Source organism: Anabas testudineus, chromosome 18 (assembly GCF_900324465.2).
Source record: "Anabas testudineus chromosome 18, fAnaTes1.2, whole genome shotgun sequence".
Classification (NCBI taxonomy): Eukaryota; Metazoa; Chordata; class Actinopteri; order Anabantiformes; family Anabantidae; genus Anabas; species Anabas testudineus.
Genome location: NC_046627.1, coordinates 23,008,312 through 23,028,549, shown reverse-complemented (window position 1 = coordinate 23,028,549; position 20,238 = coordinate 23,008,312). Strand labels below are relative to the sequence as shown.

Genomic DNA, 20,238 nt, shown 5'->3' with positions numbered 1-20,238 from the left:
GGAAAGAGGCCCACAGGCCCCCTGACCTCAGTGGGCCCAATCAGTGATACATCCATGGTGGCACGATAATTCACAGCCTCGCTTAAAATCACATCTGTTATCTGTTACAGTTTATACTCCACCAGTCAAAGGTTTAGAGTCGCATAGGAATTACAAATGCGGCTTCAGCTTTAACATCTTTGCAAAAAGGTCTTCTAATGATCAGTTCTCCTTTCAAATGAATAAACTCACAGTTAGAAACACAGTGTACTATTGGAAGACGGTGCTAATGTTTGCTGATGATAGGCCTCAGTACATTTGTGTAACTGTCCCTTTAAAAAAACTGTTTCCAGCCGCAGTATTGCGAATGTCAACGCTGTATGTCTACACAATTTAATGTCATGAAATCAGGCGTTTTTCCACGTCTATTCGTCACCTCAGTCGTCCAAACTGTGTTGTCTAGAGTGTCCTTCAGTTTCAGAAACAACCATTGCTCTTTACACGTTGCCTAATCGGTCACACCTGTCACTGGTGTAATGAACAGCGCCTCTGTGACCAATCCACTCGACTACTGTAGCACGTTGTTGCCCTCGGCACGTTTTCCACATCCATAAAATCAGGAAAATACTTCTCGCATTAATCTTATAATAACTGTCCATCAAAGTACTGACAAGTATTTGAATCCATTAGATTTGTTCCAGTGCGTCTCAAAGTCTGCAGCGTAGCATATTTTTCCTATTTTCGACTTCAAAACGTGGCCTAGATAGACATCGCAGTAACCTCCAGGCAAGTTTGTTTTCGTACTTACTGCCATGCTACAGAAACTTCACCTCACCTACTGATCCTAGTCCCAGTGTGGACGTAACTACTAATGTGAAGTTCAGTTGATATTTGACAAATGATCATTAATCAGCTGTCAGTGATTTAGATTTAAAGACCCTGTATGGCAGCTTTACTGCAGTCTGAACTGAATTAGTCAGTGTTTCCATGGTTTTCATCCATGTGGCATGTTTGATTTGGGTTTCAGGGAAATCCCTCACGGTTTGTCTGCTTTACCAGACAGAAAAAAGTTTTAAAACCTTCTTTTTTTTAGCCATGTCTCACTTTTGAAAAAAGCCACATCTGATGATCTCCCTGTGCGGCATGTTGGCTGCAGTGGGGCTGTTCCTGCCTTTCCATTGTACATGGGCCATTGTGTGTGATGTATTGTTGGATGTACTGGAAAGTGGGAAGTAAAATGGAAAATGCTTGACATATCTGACCTAATACTTATATTAGGTCAGATAGGTCTTACTTACTTATAAATAAATAAATGTAGTTATTTTAAATAACATTTCACAAAACGCACAACGTCAAGTTAGAAAAATGATCAAGTTCATTACACATCATCAGTTGTGTTGTGTCAGAGTGTTTATTTATTCAATAGTTTAAATGGTTTCCAGTTGATGGATTACCTTCTCGTCTTGTCGTTCGTTAGAGTTGGGTGTCTCCGCGTCAAAGCAGTTGTCATTGCGTTGCTTGGACGAAACCCCTTTAACCGTGTGTGAAAAAGCAGCGACTCTGAGACACACGGCTTTTCAATTTCTCATTCTCCACCGGCTGTTTCCTTCAGCTTCCTGTGCCAAGCTCCTTTAAAGACCTTATCAAAGGCTTAATACTGTTTGTTGCTTTATTGCAGGAATAACTGCATTGTCTAGGTGCCCTGCAAGGTATTCTGATAGCAACACCCCCACTGATTCTGAAATTCCCATTTCCAATGGCCGGTAGTTGGGGCAGCAGGGTTGAGACAGTAGTATTGTTCTCTTAAAAAAAGTGTGTGAGTGTGTGTGTGTGTGTGTGTGTGTGTGTGTGTGTGTGTGTGTGTGTCAGTCAGGTTGAGTGCTTGTCTGGCCCCACTTAGTCTCTTCAGGATGTTTTGAATTTTTTGTGTGTGTCTGCGTGCATGCATAAATGTGTGTGTGTGCGCGCGTGCGTTTTCTAGCTGTATAAAACTCATTTCCTGACTGGCTCTTAGAAAAACAGAGAGTATGTCGAGTAATAATAAAAGAGAAGTGTGGGGAACGGCAGAGCTGTTGATATGAAGGGTGTGTGACAGCACCGTGATGGATGTGTTGTGTTGGAGTGTGTTTGTATGTATATGTGTCCGAGAGGGAGGCGAAGGGAAAGCGGGGTATAGTATGAAGCGAATGCTGATATGGAGATAACTACTGGACGAAGGTGACTGAGTGTGCATGTGTGTCAGGAAGGGTGTTACTGGATTAGTGGAGAGGTTAAAAAAAAAAAAAGCAATAGGTCTTTTGTTAACACTCCTATGAAAACACAGCAGGTCAGAGAAAAGTAGATAACGTGTTACACATGTCCACTGTCCTCGTTTATCAAAAGGGTAGTCTGGGTCCTGAAATGAAAGTTGTCTCATTTCTTTTTAAGATAGATTCAGTTGAAATTAAGTTTGATTACAGTTTTATACTTGTATTTCAAAATGTAATTATATAAAAGTACTTTACACTGGACAGAAATTCATTTCATTAACATGCTAACCGTTCAATACTTTATAGATTACCTTTGCTACTTGATTTGATTGTCTTTTTTTTCCAGATTTGAGACTGTAGATGGTCTTAAATTGATCATTTTAATGGACAAATACAAACTCAACAAACTTAGAAACTCATTGGTCTATAAAGAAAGCTTGATGTCTACAAGATATAGCCAAGAAATCAAAGATTTCTTTAAAGGTTTACATTTTAGTCAGGACGGCAGATACAGTGGAAGAAGACAAGAACTGTCCAAGAAGACAAGTACTGACAGGTGTCGTCCTTGAGCAACAGGTGCTCCACTGCTCCTGAATAAGACGGACCATTGAATAGAACCAGAGATAAACCCTTGTGCACAGACGCTGTGTGTAGGACACGCAGGTCAGCTGAGCTCATGGGCAGAGCTGCCAAGAAAAACCCTACTAAGGTTGGCAAGTTCAGAGAAGAGATTGCAGTGGGCCAAGATGAACAGAGACTTTAGATGACTGGAACCAAGTCCTGTGGACCGATGAATCCAAATGGATGTAGGTGAAGAACATACGGTACAGAACTCAGAGTCTGAGCTCACCAGAAGGTGATGGATGCCTGTTTAACACCATCAGTGAATCATGGAGGTCTTGGGACTTGCTGCAGAAGATCCTGAGATATCTGCAAAAACAAGTTGTAGACACACGAACACACCGAGGTCTTAACCCCGTCAGACCTGGGTTAGATTGCTGAGCTCTGCGCTGTAACTCTTCCGATGCCCCACAAAAGAGGAAATTCTTAATGCCATAGCACATTCTCATGCTCTCTACACACATGCTAGTGGACCTCAAGTGCTTTATCAAGTCACAAGGGAATTTGCGTGACTTATATGACATCTTTATGCAGCAACCTGACTTATTTCATCCTCGTATCAACTGGGTTTAATCCACTAAAGGCATAAACGCACGTCTGTAAGTCATTCTGCGTTACTAAGTAACTTTAATTGTGCTTTGTCCTTTTCATGTGGTTCTCACTTCAGCCCTTCAGTCTGAGAGTGGTCTAAGTGGTACTGCTTGAAGTACATGGCTCTGGTGAGTGTGAACGTCAAATTATACTGCAGTTTGCCCTCAGACTGTCCTTGCTTAATGTTAGCAGTGTGTCTGGAGCGATCCACATATCTGGATATTACATATTCAAGTCACAACGAAGATGGATGTATCGTCTTAGATATGAAAATGTCTGACTTCAGTGCTGTTTTAAATTATAACCTCATCATTCTCAGGCATCTACAGCATCAGATAGTGGGAGTTCTTCATCTCTGAGGCCACTAGAAGAAATACATCACGGCGGTTCAGGACACAGGAATTTCAGTGACGCCCGTCCTGCCTTTAGTCGCTCTGAAATGAATGAGGTCATTTGTAATGGGGGCTCAGAGTGTCATCCTTGCCACCCTGTCTAGAGGTAAGGTCAACTCGGCTCAGAGGGCATGACCTGCATCCCCTACACGTGAGATGAAAGTAGATGGATTGCCAGCGGCGCATGTAGCGCTACCAGGTTTTTCCCCCATAGCACACGGTCTGTGCAGTGGGTTAGTTTTAATACTGCATCACTAACGACATCAACAACAGCATCTGCTCTGAACTGGAAACTTAATGGGTTTGTTGGCCTGGAGATTACACCTTTATTGGCTCAGTGAGCAACACATCGGATGCTTTTGGTTCTGATGTGGTGCCAAGGTGCTTTGTTCACATCTGCACACACCCCATGCATCTGACTGATTAACACCACTTGGTATGTGTTGGTTGCATTAGTCCAGTCCAGTTCCTTTTTTTATATCTTGCTCCCACCTACAGTAACACAGAACTAGATCTATGGGAACTTTAGAGCTCTCTTAATTGAGTTGGACAGGAAGAGGTCCAGACACACGTGTGGTCTCCAGACCTGCTCCCTGCTGTTCGTAGATGTTACTCGGTTTGACTTGTTAACATTTGATTCTGCATCAAAGTGCTGCAGTCGCCAAGCAGCGGCGCTGAATCCTTCCTGCATCCACACTAAACGAGACAAAAGCCAAATTACGTCCACGATACTGGGAGCCCAAAACTATCAAGAGACTTAACTAAATTATTCTTGGCAATTTGTGTTTGGAATCTGGACTTGACAAATCACAGGCGTGGTAGATACACAAGGAGTCGAAATGATTAATAATCACTGCAATTATTATAAATTACAGGATGTTGCCGGATTCAAATTCCTGAATAAATGCGATTGTAGGACACAGACCAGAGGTGAGCATCAGCTCTGCATTAACCTCCCGACCAGGCAAATTGATTAAATGCACATATGTCATTATAAAAGATTGAGGAAGTAGTTGGAGGTAAAACCAAACCACAACTGAAGTTGAAGACACATTTGCAGTTGACCACAGGCGCTCCCATTTTTTTGATAAATGTCCAGCTAGATTTCATGTATCTATGAATAAATGACTCAACGCTGACGTCTCTGTCTGACAATAGGCACTTTATTAGAGCACAGAGTAACACAGAGGAGCATTACTTTAGAAAGGCAATCATCAGAAGAAGACATTTACAGGTACATTCCTCAAGTGGTATCAGATTTTTAGAAAAGGAAATGGATATGAATTGAACAATATCTACATTCATAGTGTTTCGAAGGAGTGGTTTGTGTCAGAGACAGAGAAGTAGAAAATGTACAAATTACGAAAAAAAAAAAAATGTGACAATATATGGTTTCTGTACGGCGTGTAGTGTGACCATCGTTAGAAAATAAATTAAGTGGGATTTCTGTGGTGAGATAAGGTTGAGACAGTTGGCTGATAAATACCTGGAACAGCTGAGAAAATACAGGCCTTTACATCTGATTAGTACCTTCCAGTAAAGGTACGAGACTGCTTCTTTCAGGTTTAACATGATGTTTTCTATGTTTTCATGTAATTCTACTGGCTGATATTGAATTTACATTGATATATTAAAAAAAAAAAAACACTCTTCCTTAATTGGCAGTTTGCGTTTAACGGGTTTATGAGGTCGCAAGGATACAGAGTTTTAGAAACGGCAACTTTCTTAGTCTACAAAACCTCCACAGGGTCCCTTTAACTTTAAAAGCAGGAAAACCATGGTATACAAACATCCAGCACTTTACCAGCATCTTCATAGTTTGTGGTTATTCCTTTCCACCCTTTGCAAATAGAAACTATTGTTTTTGGACGACTTGCCTCTCAAACTGAAACGAGGCAAATTGGAGACATAATTACGTTCAGCAGGCCACATGATTTTCATAATATAAACACAGCAGGAACCTTGGATGGGAGCTCAAAACTGTTGGAAACTAGTCTCAGTACTGATTTACAAGAGGGGCAGGTCTTACTGTGCTCCACAGCACTGCTCAGTATCTTTCTCCAGCTTTAATGGAGGGAAAATGATGGACAGTGTGTCTGACTTGTGGTCGGGCAGTTTCAAATGTAATGTAAAACCGTACTGGAGTTCAAAAGGCACTTTTCCCAAAACTGCTTTCATGCACTTATGTGAAGAGCCACGTACAACAAAAATCCACAAAACAAAATTGGACAGAAGTGAATATTTTACACAAGTCACTCAATGATTCAAGACGAGATGCCAAATAAGGCAGTTCCACTCTGTGGCGTTTTCATTTTTGAGAATATAATTAGGCACACAGTCGACTGCAGAGCTCACATACTGTACGTGAAACGAGAGTCCTGGAGGCCGTTTGTCCAGTTGATCTCATTTTAATAGACTCATTAGCTGTTTACCTTTGAGGCGAAGATTTTTCAGAGCAGCACTTACAGAAATGAAAATCTGATTCCCTTGTCCCTTGGCCGTTTTTGTTGGGCCCCACGGTGGCTCAGTGGTTAGCATAAAGGGCTTGGACTCGACCCAGATGGCTGTGAAATGCTGCTGTGGTGTTTTCCGTTTTCCCTCTGCTCCTGCATCAGTTGTCATGTGAGTTTGAAATCAGTCAGAAAAGACACTAACTCGGTTTCTGTTCTGCACTCCGGTACGCTGGGTTTAATATCAGATCATGAGGTTTGGTGTTTTTGAGTTAGCTGTCATCGGTTCATTTGGAGATGACTACACTGTGCAACGGTTTTCCTGTTTTTGAGCTTAAGCAGAACAAGGCACTGAAACAGCATGCGTGCTATTTATTATCAAACGGAAAGTGAAGCAGTGCTATGACAGTGCTGAGAGATGAGCACGCTCCCTCTGCAGGGTGCGACAAATGAAAAACATCTACACTCCAGCAGCTTAATTAACAAAGCAGCATGGAGCCATGAGCTGCGCTTCCTGCAAAGAAAGCGATTGCTGGTTTAAATCTCAACAGAAATACCAATTATGTGTTTGCAACACTGGGAAATGTGGTTCACTCTTAGAGAGGCAGGGTCAAAGGTCAGAACAGAAACACTGTAGTGTCTACTGACAGCCTGAGGATAATAAAACTATTAAATATCTCACAAAATACCAGATATTAGAGAAGCATCGTTTCATCTTCTGCCCTTTGCTGTTTATTGCCCTATTACCCTGTAACCCGTTGAGAAGGTCCTTATTACATTCAGCTACTGTTTCCTAAGCGCTGGAATGATTTGAAGACAGTGGAAGTCCTAACTACATGTTGAAACACAGTCGCTCAACTGCTTTTGAAACAGTGGTTATAGATCAAATGTAGACATCCAGCAGACATTCGCTTCTTGGCACCTGTTGAGCTGGTTGTTAATCTGATTTGGATGTGACCACCGCACGGATGCTGGTTGTGTGTTTTCCCTTCTTTTTGTGAACTGTCCATGAGAACCAAGCCTTTTGAACACACATGCACTCTACGTGCACACACACACACACACACACACTCCCTGCACGACTGCGACCGGATCACTGGCAGGAAGGCTCGACAGTGTGGATAAATGAGTCTGACTCTTCACTCTGGATGTGACAGTGGATGATGTGTGTGTCTGGGGAGCCTGGATGTGATGTGATGTGTGTTTTAGTTTTATTAATTCTTAGTTAAACCTCTATAAGTGTGCCATCTTTTTTTTTTTTTTGCTAAGGGATATAACTCCAAAGCAGCTGGATTTGGTGCTTTCCAGGACAAAACATGTCTGAGTTAATACTGGGCTGCATTTCAGAAGTGAAAATGTCAGTAAGAAGTAGCTCATAACTATTGTGAACCAGATTAACGTGGGTGATTTAACTGTCCTGACCTCAAAACCACCAAACTCCTGCAGTTCGCTTTGTTTTTGTGCGACTAGTCAATGTGCATGTGTCATCTTGTTCCCATGCGTCTGTTATTTTCTGGTTGTTTGCATAACTGATCCTTAAAACGCAAACTGAATGCAGCTTCACATGTTAGACGAGAAAAACAAGATGGATAAAATTCTATACATGAAAGGAAGGAGAAAGAGAGCATGAGGGGGAAAGTGAAAGAGAGATCAACAACACAAGACTGGTCGAGCCGCATGCCACCCTCGGCCTTTTCCGATCTCTCTTTTCTTCAGCTGCTTGGCTCACTCTCATCGCCATTTACGAGATGTCTCCCTCCCCCTCCTTTTGTTGTTCAGACGGTACTCTGCGTTGTCCCTCACTGTCGTATTACTGTAAAGTCTCCAGCATCCTTATCCTGCTCCGAAAAAAGTCTTAAAATCCACAGTTGTATTGTTGCAGGCTGATGGTCCACAGCAAACTCAAAGTGGCTTTTAGTCCAGTCATGGTAAGAATTTCAAAATCACCACAGATCATTGTCTAAATCTCATTTGCAGCCATTTTTATGTACAGTACTTATGACACGCTATCAAAACAGCAACCCTCCACAAATCTTCACTTTGGTTTGATCGTTTGATTCGCTGCTTTTTCCATTTCACAGTCCTTCCTCACATGTTTGGCGCCGTGGATTGAGTTTTAATTGTGTGTACATTCTTCGGTCTGGAGTCCATATCCGAGTGTCCGATTGCCTCACACAGGAAGGCCGTTGGCGTGTGAGATACAGTGAGATTCATGTGGTAATTTGGGAGACAAGCGGCCGGGTGGCCTAATATTTGGGGCGATTCTGATCTAACAGGAACATGCATCTCTGTATATCTCGCACAAAGCCTTCAAACCCCAGTGCTCCCATCCTTCAATGTGTCCGTCCAAGCAAACGTTGAGGATCCAAGTTGTAGTCCAACTTCCCACGCTCCTGCTTAAACGACCGTTTTTCCAATCAACGGACATTCAAAAGGCCCCAACTCATTGTCTCTAGAACTCCCAATCATACGTCCATATTTCTTTTTTCCTTCCATTCCCTCCTCTCAGAGGTCCAGGCGGAAGGCGCCGAAGTAGCTGGAGGAATCGTCAGCGTTGACCATGTTTGGGGAAGAAACGGAGACGAAGAGCTCGTCGCCGGCCCTCAGTTCAAACAGTCCTCCCTGATAGACGGAGTGGAGGGCGTACTCGGCGTCTGGAGCCCAGCACTTGGTGCCCACCCCCTTCAGGAGCTGGACAGGATAGCAAATAAAGGTAAGTGAGCTATTTAAGAACTTGTGTCAATCATTGTGATCTCGATATTCCAGATGAAAATGGATCGTATACCTGTATGGGACTCGGGTAGGAGGTTTTCTTGTAGACACACTGCACCAGCTGATGGCTCACGCTGCGCTGGTCTCCGTCACTGGCTGCAGGGGACGGATAACGGAAATACACCTAGATAGAGAGAGAAGACAGTGGAATGGTTAGCTTAAAGCCAGGCAGGATTGTTCTACATATACTGTTACTACTATATTCCAAAGAATAATGATTTGCATCTGTGCTTTGGATTTGAAAATCCACAAGCGTGGATAAAATAAATAATACTTCTGAAGGTAAGGTATGGTCACCTGTGAGTACAGGTAGTACCGCCCATCCTGAGGCACTCGCAGCTTCCCATTGGACAGGGTCATGTTGTGCAGGTGAGCTCCAAAGCTCTGATTGGCCCACGAGCGAACCACGTGGCGACAGGACTGGTGGAGACCTGGTGTGGGGATCGGGTATGGAGGGAACCCTATGTGTGGGGGAAAAAAAAAAAGAAGAGAGGGGAAGAACAAATTTAAAAGACCAAGCAGCAGAAAGATGTGCCGCAGATGTTGGAAGAGATCAAAAGAGATTTCCACATCGGATTGCAGCAATGAGAAAAACAAACCTAAAAACAGGCTGAAATTCAAATGTGCTAATAAAGTAAAGAAACGGTATCTAGAAATCATATCTGGGTTTATGAAGCATGGTTCTCATTAAGAAATAAAAGGTTTGACAGGCTGGGTAAAAGCGCATTCTACGGATGACTCGTTTGCCAAAAGCTCCACGGCAGCAGCGGCTGACAAAACACTATGACAGAAAACAGAACCAGTGATTAAATACGAGCCCCGAGAGAAGCGCCGCTCTTTGAGTAGCTTTAAAATTACCAGAGCCGAGCACGTTGTGTTTGTGTTTAGACAGGAGGCAACACACAAAGAGACAGAGCCCAAGAACGAAGGAAGGTTTTCAATTTAGCTGGAGTCTTTCCCTCTGCTCTCCGTCACATACCGCAGATAACCACGGCGAATGGACTTCGTTGTGTATGACTGAGTCTTGATAAAACCAGTTTCCAGTGAACTCCACAGATTATTCTGTTGGAGATGAGCATGTAATCACAAACGCAGCCCGAGATTATGGAGCATCCATCGTCTATAGCTTGACAGCTGCCGTCATGGAGGACTTACAGTAACATCAAGGCTGTGAATGTATATGCAAGTGAAGGTGGAGAAGCCTGTTGAGTCATCCAATGGCAACACCTTGTCCTGTTCGACTTGTGAATGTGATTTTAACTGACGCCTGCTCGACCAGTCACATACAAATACAGTATTTCCTCAGTTCCTTTGTGTTGCTTGTCATTTTTTAAAATGCTGGTGTTTTCAAATATGATGCAATTTCTTGTATCATATTTGTTTCACAGTCATATGTGGAATTTAAAACTGTGTGTGTGTGTGTGTGTGTGTGTGTGTGTGTGGTAATGCTAATGGGCTTTTGTTGCCTTAACAACTGTAGGATAATTAAAATATATCAAAGGTAAACCCTGAAAGTTCCTCTCACTGTTGTACTTCCTTATGAGAACCCCCCCACCCCTACCCCACACACACACACACACACACAGACACACACACACCACACACAGACACACACACACCACACACAGACACACACATTCAACACATTCCTTGACCCTTTGTCAACTCAATGGAAATGACATCAGGCAGATTGTCAACACCCTTCAGCTTGCACGCCAGTTTCAGATGAAACGATATCAAGGTCTGGATAATACACACACACACACACACACACACACACACACACACACACACACACACACATACACATACATACACACACATACACACATGATTCAGTCTTTAACTAGTTGCTGAAAAATGTTCTTCAAGGATAAAGCTTCAGCGGTACAGGAAATGATATATATTCCAAGAACAATTGGAGCAACGTGAGGAAGCAGAATATTTTAATATGCAACTCGTGTGTGTTTCTTGTTTCTGGGTTGCTGTTACGTTAATGATTGAAGAATTATTACTTATAACATACCCGTACTGCACCTACCTACTGTACCTGTAGACAACCTGTACTTTAAGGTCAGGAGAAACTGAGAGAGAAACTCCGGGGTGCACGAACAGACCATGTGATGAGAACAACCTGCTGCTCTCACGTTGTTTCTCCATGATAATACAGGGTACTATAGAACACCTTAACTTTTCGCTTTGCACACAACTCCTCCCCCTTTCTCACTGTGGTTTGCCTTTTTTGTCTTTTGCTTCACCTTGTCTGTGCTGTACTTTAAGTTCAGTTGTTTACTTTACTGAAATACAGAGATACAGTATGTGAGAGCTAAATACTGTGAAGTGTGTTTTCTCTCCTGACGTATGAATTATGTTTTTATTGCTTTAGCACAGGCTAAATACGTGATGTATTCAACCACTGTAAAACTTATCTTAACTCAACACTGACACACACACACACACACACACACACACACACACACACACACACAATAATAACAATAATAATAATTCTTATTATTATTATTAAATTAAATATTCTGAGTTCAATCAAACCACCTGCTGGCACACATCCACCTCTCACCTTGAGAGCCACTGTCCCGGAGGGTCAAGTGGGCCGACGGCCTCTGAGCCACCGAGGTCATGAACTTTGACCCCGAATTGTTGAAAGAACGAGGCATGGTTCTTGCCTCTGTGGAAGACAGGAAATGCAGCAATGTAAGAAACAAAGCTGTAGATGGATTAGATTGTAACCTGTGTGTGTGTGTGTGTGAGATGCTCACCTATGAAGGTTTGTTTGGAGATGATGTTCTCTGTCACCTGAAAAAAACACAACAACAACAAAACAACAATGTGAAAACAGGTCACCAAAAATGTGACGAAAGAGATCCAGCATAATCAGAATAATATTTTTTTTGAATTAATAAAAATGCACAGTGTGTTTGTGTTTGTAGGACACGATGTTGTCGTGCAAAGTTTTTCTTGAACTTTTATTAGTGTCAAATTAATTATTACCCTATTATTAACAGCCCGTGACCTCTAATGTTTAATATTATTCACAGTCGTACTTTAGCTTGTTAGCGTGCTGAAACCTCCAAACTCACATAATGTCGTCATTTTAAATCAGTGCACAAACTGGCTGCAGTAACCCGTTACTGATTTACATGGAATATGTAATAACGGAAATACTAAAAGAGTTCTGTTAGCTTCTTTCTTTATAATTTATTTAATCTTTTTTATAGTATTAAGTATTGTCTATAGACCTTTTAAGTATTTTTAGTTTACAATGCTGCATCTTACTTCTAACAATCATGAAATGATAGTAGTGTTTAAAGTCAGACAGGTCCCGTCATCGTTCCTCTCCTCTCCCTCCTTCCTCCATAATCCCAGTAACAAACTAAACGTCTCCCTCCTGCCTGTTTTATTTCTCCTGCTCCTCGGCGGCATCCCTCGCCCCCAGCGAGCGGCCTCTGTTTCATCTTCCGTGTGCAGATGTAGAGAAAGTATAAAGAAAATATAAACATTTACTGTATGCGCACACACACACACACACACACACAGATGCATTATCTCACTCTCACACACTCTGTAACTCAAACTGCTGCTCTCCCACTTAAACCGTAAATCAACAGTCGCCTTTCTTCATAGAGACCTGAAATGTTCCTCAATTCTTTAGTTAACTCTTTATTACTATTATTTATTTACATTTTCTCACTATCCCCCCATTTTCCTGCAATGTCTGCCCCCCTTTCCGTGTCTTCCTTCTATTAACCAGAAGGTCACAAGTTTAATTACCTGTTACTAGTGATGTGGCCGGTTTTAAATGCCCCAGAGGAAATCACAGAGCGCCGACTGGGATACATCTCCCTGATTAATGTGCTGAAGTGCGACAAAATCCTGAATGTGATTAATTTCCCCACTGTTTTTAATGGTCATCCAGCTACAACCACAGTGTTATTCTTGGCACCAGGTCCGTTTCTCCTGTACCAAACACTCAGCCTAACCTGCAAATTGGACATGATCGCTCTGGGGTTTGGCGTGTGTGTGTGCGCAACTGTGTGTGTCTGTGTGAACACAGGCAGGGCCGGCCACTCGTGTATATCCTATATACTCTAAGGGGAACGCGAAACAGTCAAGTAGAGCTCGCGGACCCAGCTCTGCGAGCTCGTCTCGCTTGGGCGTTTGCATGCCTGTCTCTGCCTCATGTTCCTCAAGTCCTGAAAGCAGAAAATGACTCGCACGCACACCCACACACAGTTGGAGAAGGGGAGAAAATTGCCAACAGATTTTCTGCCTTGTATGCAGCTGCAGTTGAATGAGGAAAAAAAAAAAAACAAGAAATGCGAGGGGGGGATTTTTTCGGAGTAATGGACACACTGTGAGCTCATAGGTCTCTGCCAGGGTGACTCCAGAACAGCATGTTCTCAATATACGAAGTTCAGCAAGTCTGCTGTGTTAAAAAGCCCTAAAAGCTCAACAGGGAAACTATTGGACGTCTGAACTAGAAGATCAGCTGTAGAGGCTGCGTGCATCATTTCTGCTCCACACAGCACACAGGCCCCTTCCTGTGGCACCCTGAGAGACATCTGACCAGCTCCTATGTTTTCGTACTTACTGTTTACATCTGGATTATATTTAGAATCCGCTCGAAGTACTTGTACAGTATATTAATACACGTAGAGTAAAGGTTGCAGGACCTGCTTGGGACGAAGTGCAACGTGACTATTGAAGGTTAAAAACGCACGGGCACCCTTTAAAGTTCTTACATTGAGCAGAGGGGGGTAAACAGGGCTGATACCCTCACGAGGGTGAGACGTTTGCCGTGTAAAAGGAAGCCGCAACTTGTTCTGCATCATGCTTTGTTAGGTTGATTACAGCTTGAAGTCATTACTCTGCTCTTTTAAATGAAAGGTCGATTACGACTAACATTGTGGGATGACCCCGGCTAATAAGGGCTTCAGCTTGTTGATGCAGTCTGTTAATGGCAAAAGCACGTCATTAGCAAACCGCTTCAACAACCTGCAGTCGGGATTATAACCTTTGTAATTCCAGTTATGAGAAATTGGTTATTGGTGCCACGGAGCTCCATAAAACACAGAGCTGGAGGGCCTTGTTTGGATTAGTGTTAGTGCTCCATGTTAGTGTCGTGGTGGTCTCTTCCTGGAATAAGAACATTTCAGCGTGCATAGCTTTTCCATGCAATCTTATTTCCTTATGGTTCAAAACATGAACACCGTATTTGTTTTGCTGCCTGTAATGTAATAATATCAGTGAATAACTTGGGCTTCTTCACATCAGATTTAATGTTATCTGCTACAGGTCCATGTCTCGCAGTGTGCCTTGTATACGATTTCTGAAATGTAACCATCTGTAGGCGCTGTAAAGAGTAATGGATCAGGAAGTAAAATGTACACATATACAGTATATGACATATGGAAGTCCAAGTAGATAAACGAAAACCTCCGCCGCAGTACGAGTGTGTGTGGATTCTGACACCTGGAAAGAGTTACGTGTGTCAGAGGTTGAGACAGTTATTGGAGTCTTGCAGGATTTAAATAGCTCTCTGCAAATGAGCTGGAATGAACAAATGCTGCGTAATAACATGTCAAACGTCTAAGACTTTATTGTCTCTACCTTTTCGAACGGTTTACATGTGTGTTTTATCTACAGGTATTTTTACGGCGTGACCTCTGAGTTTTAAAGTTAGAGCGTCTGTTATTCGATGGCTCCTAAATGTTAAGAGATGTCTCCATACGGACAGCTACTCAACTGTAATACGTCCAGTTTTATTATTATTTGCCTTCTCTTGGCTTTTATTCTTCCCTCGAAAGTCATTTGGACAAATGTTTGACATGATTATATTTGTAACTCTTGACTTTTTCATTTATCACAGTTCAGTAAAATGGGAGATTTTTTATTATCCAGTGATTTTGTTTGCTTGTCCATAGTTTCTGGTAACATATTAAAATTAAAATGAAACTAAAATGATTCAAGTAATGACAGAAACAGCAGCAGTTCCTCAACACAACATGAATTTCTACTCTGAACTGAAATCATTCTCTATCCGTTTCCTTTCTCTAGTGTCTTCATTGTTAAAATCAGCTGCATCAGCGTGATTTGAGGTGTGAGTGCTGATTGGTCTCAGCGTAACTCATTCATGATTCAGCAGGTCGCCTTTCTGTTAAGTAAATGAAGCCCTGCTGTAAACACTGACTTCATCAGCAGGTTAATCACAACCTCTCGCCTCATACAGAGCAAAGGTTCCTGCGCCTGCTTTCTGGCACCAGGAGGTAAATCCTGTTTATGTGTTTGTGGGCTTTACCCTTAACGAGGCTTTTAGCATTTCTCATGTGCTGTTTTCCTGTGAAAGACTACACTCCTCGTCCTTGTTAAGTGCGCCACTTTGGTTTCTAGTAAATCAGCCTAATGCCTTTGAAAAACGCCAAGCCTCAAAGTTCAGGTTCACGGCCAGCGTGACCTTATGTGTGCGTGTAGGCTAGACGGACACCAGAGTACTTAACGTGTGTGTTTATGCAGGCTTTAAGGCTGTCTGCAACACTACGAGTCTAAAAGACTCTGTCCAGCTGCAATAACAACAAAAAAATAAACCCGAACTCTCTCTCACAACACACAGAGACAAAAATAGTCACGTTGCTGAAACTACAAATACCTAAAACTATAAGTGGAGAGATGTAGACGAACCTTCAACAAGCACTCTTTATCCACTTTAACTACATGTCTGCTGACCGTAACCCCGAATACTGATATGCATTTGACCTTTAGAGGTGTAGAATTACACTCACTTCTAAATAAATTATTCTAAAAGATAATGACTTTAGTCCCTAGTATATGCCATGAGTGTTTTTACCATATTTAATGACAATCCATCCAATAGTTGTGCGAAACCACAAATCTGAGTCTCATGATGATGCTACAGTCTGCTATTCTAGAGTCGCACCACCAACATGACTAAAAGTGGACTGATGTGTATCGGCTTCAATGGAAAACATAATTCAAACGTCAAAGAATATAAAATATTAAAGAGAAATGGCTGCATCATCCCGCGGTAAAACTTATTTCAAGCCTGCAGAGCGCATGACACTGCAGGAGCGCAAATCAGAAGCTGTTGGGAAAAAGGAGAAACTCAGGGAGCAGAAGATGATGGACAATTATGGGAAACAAGAGAAGAAGAGGAATTAGGATAAGAAGTATAAAAAAAAAAAACGTTGGGAAAACAGAGGAGAGTCAGAGTGGACAAGTATGAGAAAAAAAAACAGAACAGGGGGAAACACTGAAAGAGACGACAGAGAGGAAAAGAAGGAGAGTGAAAGAGGGACAAGTATTCACATGAAGGAGTGTTTCTTCTGCAGATTAGCAGTAGCTGCAACCCAATACTTTAATATGCTGCTTGACCCTGACAGGCCTCGACTGGCAGTGTGTGTGTGTGTGTGTGTGTGTGTGTGTGTGTGTGTGTGTGTGTGTGTGTGTGTCAGCTTTGTGTAGTCCTTTGAGCTACAGTGACAAACTCTTATCCGTCCTTATCCACTATAAGAGGCTGCTCATTCCTCACTATACTGCACGAGTGAGTATGTGACACAGGGAAGTGCAGAAAAATGTATGTCTGTGTGTGTGTGTGTGTGTGTGTGTGGGGCTAATGTTGCTCCTTAAAGCTAAAGAGTTGATGATTAATAAGCACCTCAGACTTTGGTTCAAGTCAGATTGGTATGTAGATTTGCAGAAACAGGAATGGAAAGGGTTTTTTCTTTTTCCAGCTAATGGCGACCTTCTGCTTAAGAATAAGATGTCTATCGTTTTAGGAAGCTGCCGCTGGCTCTAGAGCGATAACAGCGAGAACTGTTCTGCAGGGTTCTTGGCATATTTGTCAAACACCTCCGTGTTGACTTCTGCACACGCCGACGCGCCGCTGCTGATAAAGTTCGGGGAAATTCGTGGAGCACAGCAGCAAACCTTCACGTCTGAGGGGCACAAACCAAGAAAGCTCGCTGATTTGACTGAAATAAATGTATGATGAGTCGTTCCAGCATTAGATCCATGCACATTACACAGTTGGCACTGCTTGTGACGACCGTCACTGTACAGAAGCCAACCTGGTCACGGAGACGCACTGCAACAGCTTAATTGACTCCTTCAAGGGGAAGGAAGAGACGAGCAGTGGAGATACGAAAAGAAACGAGACAGAAACAAAACCTTTTGTTGGCCTCCTTGCTGCGTGGCCTTTTCCTCTTCTCATATCTGATCATGTCTCGTTTCCTTCGCTCCTTTGCCAGATATTGTATTTCTTAGCACAATGCCGCCACATTCAGCTGTGACAGCAAGAAGTTCGTTTTCTTCTCTACACCTCAGTCCCGACTGTGGCACAGTTACAGTTCTGCAAAATGGTCTTTACTACTACATGTTTGCTGAGATCTGAATTTGTGTTAATGATGCTTTATCATTTGTGGTACTTTCTATAAGATGTACGTGTGTGTGTTTCTCTTGCTTAAATGCAACTCTGAACAGCTAAACTGGCCAAATGCCAACAAGGCAACACTTCTTTACCGTAAGGCAAACACTTAAACTTAAACATTTCACCGCGCTGCCAGTCGCTGTGTGCACTGAGCACAGTGGTCTGACTGTGATTTACTCAGTGGTTTATTGTTGCAAAGCAGCGAGGAAAGGTTTTATGACAGGTAACGCACCAGTGGCCGAGTCGATGCCAATCTCTGATAGCCGGCCTGTTTGGTGTGGGAGTTTCCTGCCAGACCGATGTTGTGTACAGCTAAGGAAGCAGTTTACTTCACACACACGACAGACAGGAGATTGATATAATCCTCCATAGGCTCCTGACTTCAGTTCAACAAGCAACATGGACAAGTTGTTTTCCACGACCAAGAACTCAAACATAAAACATCAAACTGTGCATTGATGACTTGATTCTCACTTTGCATACTAAGTGTATTTACCGTCCTCTCTACTTCATTTCAAAAGACACAAACAACTGCACCACTGTGCTGAGGAAGTTTCATCAGAGCACCGTCCCTGTGTGTCTTTATGTCTCTATCTCTCTGTCTGTCACATTTAATCTCTGTGACAACATGGTTTTTAGTCCTAAGGACACAAACAGCATGAAACTAGGCCAGGGGCGGAGCTGGTTTACAGACTCTAACAGTCTGCTGTTTCTTGGACTCAGTGATGTTTAATGTTTAATCACGCATGACCAAACGCTAATACCAACAGCTGATATACCTTTATGAGTAGGTAACAATGAAGACAAAGGGCGTCCTCCGACACGTGAGGCCTTTATGTCTGTGTTGTCTGTGGAAAAAAACAACTTCTCATTTTAGAGTTTGGAGCTTTTTTTTTACAGCTTTATGCTTTTTTCTTTTATAATTTTCCATGTTCGTGACGTTCCTGTATCAGTATGATGACTTGTTTACATTGTGATTTATTTTATGTTCAAATATCATTCAGGATTTAAAACATGTCGTATTTTCTCTCTTTTTGCAAATGTCTGAAGCATTCATTAAAACCTTCATACATCCATGTCCCAGTCTTAACAGAATAATGAGACGTGTAAACGTTTTAAGTAATCACTGCTGACTTGCATGCGTTTCTGGGTTCAGCGCTATGGAAACATTTATGATTGCTGTCTGAGATGTTTGCCTCACGTATGCTCTGAGCGTGTAAACACAGCCGTTGACCTCAATGATATCACCATCGTCTCTAAGTACAATCACTTTTATTGTCATAGCGAAAGACTTTGAACGTGTCAGTCGGCGCTGATGCACCACAACACAGAGAGCAGGAGAAAAGCATTCACAGGCCTACTGCGAAGAAGTTTAGAGGCCCGACTTGGATCATAGGTTATCTACATCAAGTAATTATAAGCCAAATGTAATGTTTGTCCTTTGTGAATTATTTGTTACCATAGTTTCTATAAGCTGTGATATAACCTGTGTTATGTTTATTTTAGTTGTAGCAATATTCTGCACTATGAGTTCTAGGTGAATTAGGCTGAATTCATATTTAGTATTATTTTCTTATACTTTAGATATTTTTGTAATCCTGAAGAGAACTGGATTAAATCTGTAAAAGATTCAACTCGTCTAAATCTAATAAATAAACCCTCATTTAACACTTTACACTGTAAATGTTTATTTAATTAACTGAGATGAAACTGAGACTCCTCGCAGACTTTTCCTGTTTCATAATTACAACTAGCTTTTTTTTTTTTAAGTTTTCTATTTTAATGCACTAGAAGTTGTAGCTTCACTGTGGTCTCATACTGTCCCTGGTGCAAACATTTATTAAACAGGATTATTATTTATTAACTTACTTTTTTTATAATGAATCTTTCATTTTGAATTTAGGCTGTAGGTACGGTACTGTCTGTTTTTTATATTGCTTTTATATATCAGTGAACAAAGAGTGTTTTTTTTTTGTTACGGCTTGGCAAATGTACAAGATAGAGACTTTGCAACATAATGAAAACCCTTATTCATCTGCAGACTGTCTTTCATAAACTTGTCTTAACTTTCTGTGTTGTCCAATGACCCCACCCAGCTCCATCTGGCAGGTCAAAACAAATGCAAATAAGATTCGGTTGGGCCCACACTCGCCTGTCTGCAATAAATCATCTCCCAAGACTTTCTTTAAACTTAATAAAAAAAAAATCAGGCCCTTAGGAAATATATATTATAGAAAAATAAGTCTGGGGAGTCTTTGCAAGCTTGCAAGGTGGTGCGCCTCAAACACTTTTTGTTTAGACTGTCACGCCAAGCACATTAATCACACGTACAGCGAGGTTTTCAGACTTTCTGCTAAGAGTGCGATGACTTCACATGAGTCACGTGTTTATTCTTTTATCTGACAGCCGTGTTTATGCCAGCTTTTTCCATCTTATTATTCCTGCTGACAGCAGAGGCAGACAGTGATCTGCGAAGCTGCTGCACATGCGCGGGCTATAAATAAAACGAGATAAAAGTCTGAGCCAAGGAGACAGTGTGGTCAAGAGATGATATTGGACATGAAGACAACAATGTAAGGATTCACAGAAGTACTTCCAGCTGCCAGGGATGGACCTGGAGGGACTTGATGTTTCCCCAGAAGGAAACTCAATAAACCCTAATCAACAAAAACATCCTTGGTTGTGGTAATGAAACTATGACTTCATCAGATGGGACCAAA

At 42.0% G+C, this 20,238-nt stretch overlaps 1 protein-coding gene across 1 annotated transcript in view; it reads right to left on the bottom strand.

The window, feature by feature from the left end:
- Positions 1–4,973: 4,973 nt before the first annotated feature.
- tnfsf10l (TNF superfamily member 10, like) overlaps positions 4,974–20,238 on the bottom strand; it is a 43,375-nt gene continuing 28,110 nt past the window's right edge. Inside the window, exons 3-7 of the mRNA XM_026352870.1 lie at positions 11,835–11,871; positions 11,636–11,743; positions 9,352–9,515; positions 9,068–9,178; positions 4,974–8,973 (exon numbers count right to left, since the gene is read on the bottom strand). Coding sequence (XP_026208655.1) covers positions 8,788–8,973; positions 9,068–9,178; positions 9,352–9,515; positions 11,636–11,743; positions 11,835–11,871 — 606 coding nt within the window. The 3' untranslated portion in view covers positions 4,974–8,787. The remainder of the gene's footprint in view (positions 8,974–9,067; positions 9,179–9,351; positions 9,516–11,635; positions 11,744–11,834; positions 11,872–20,238) is intronic.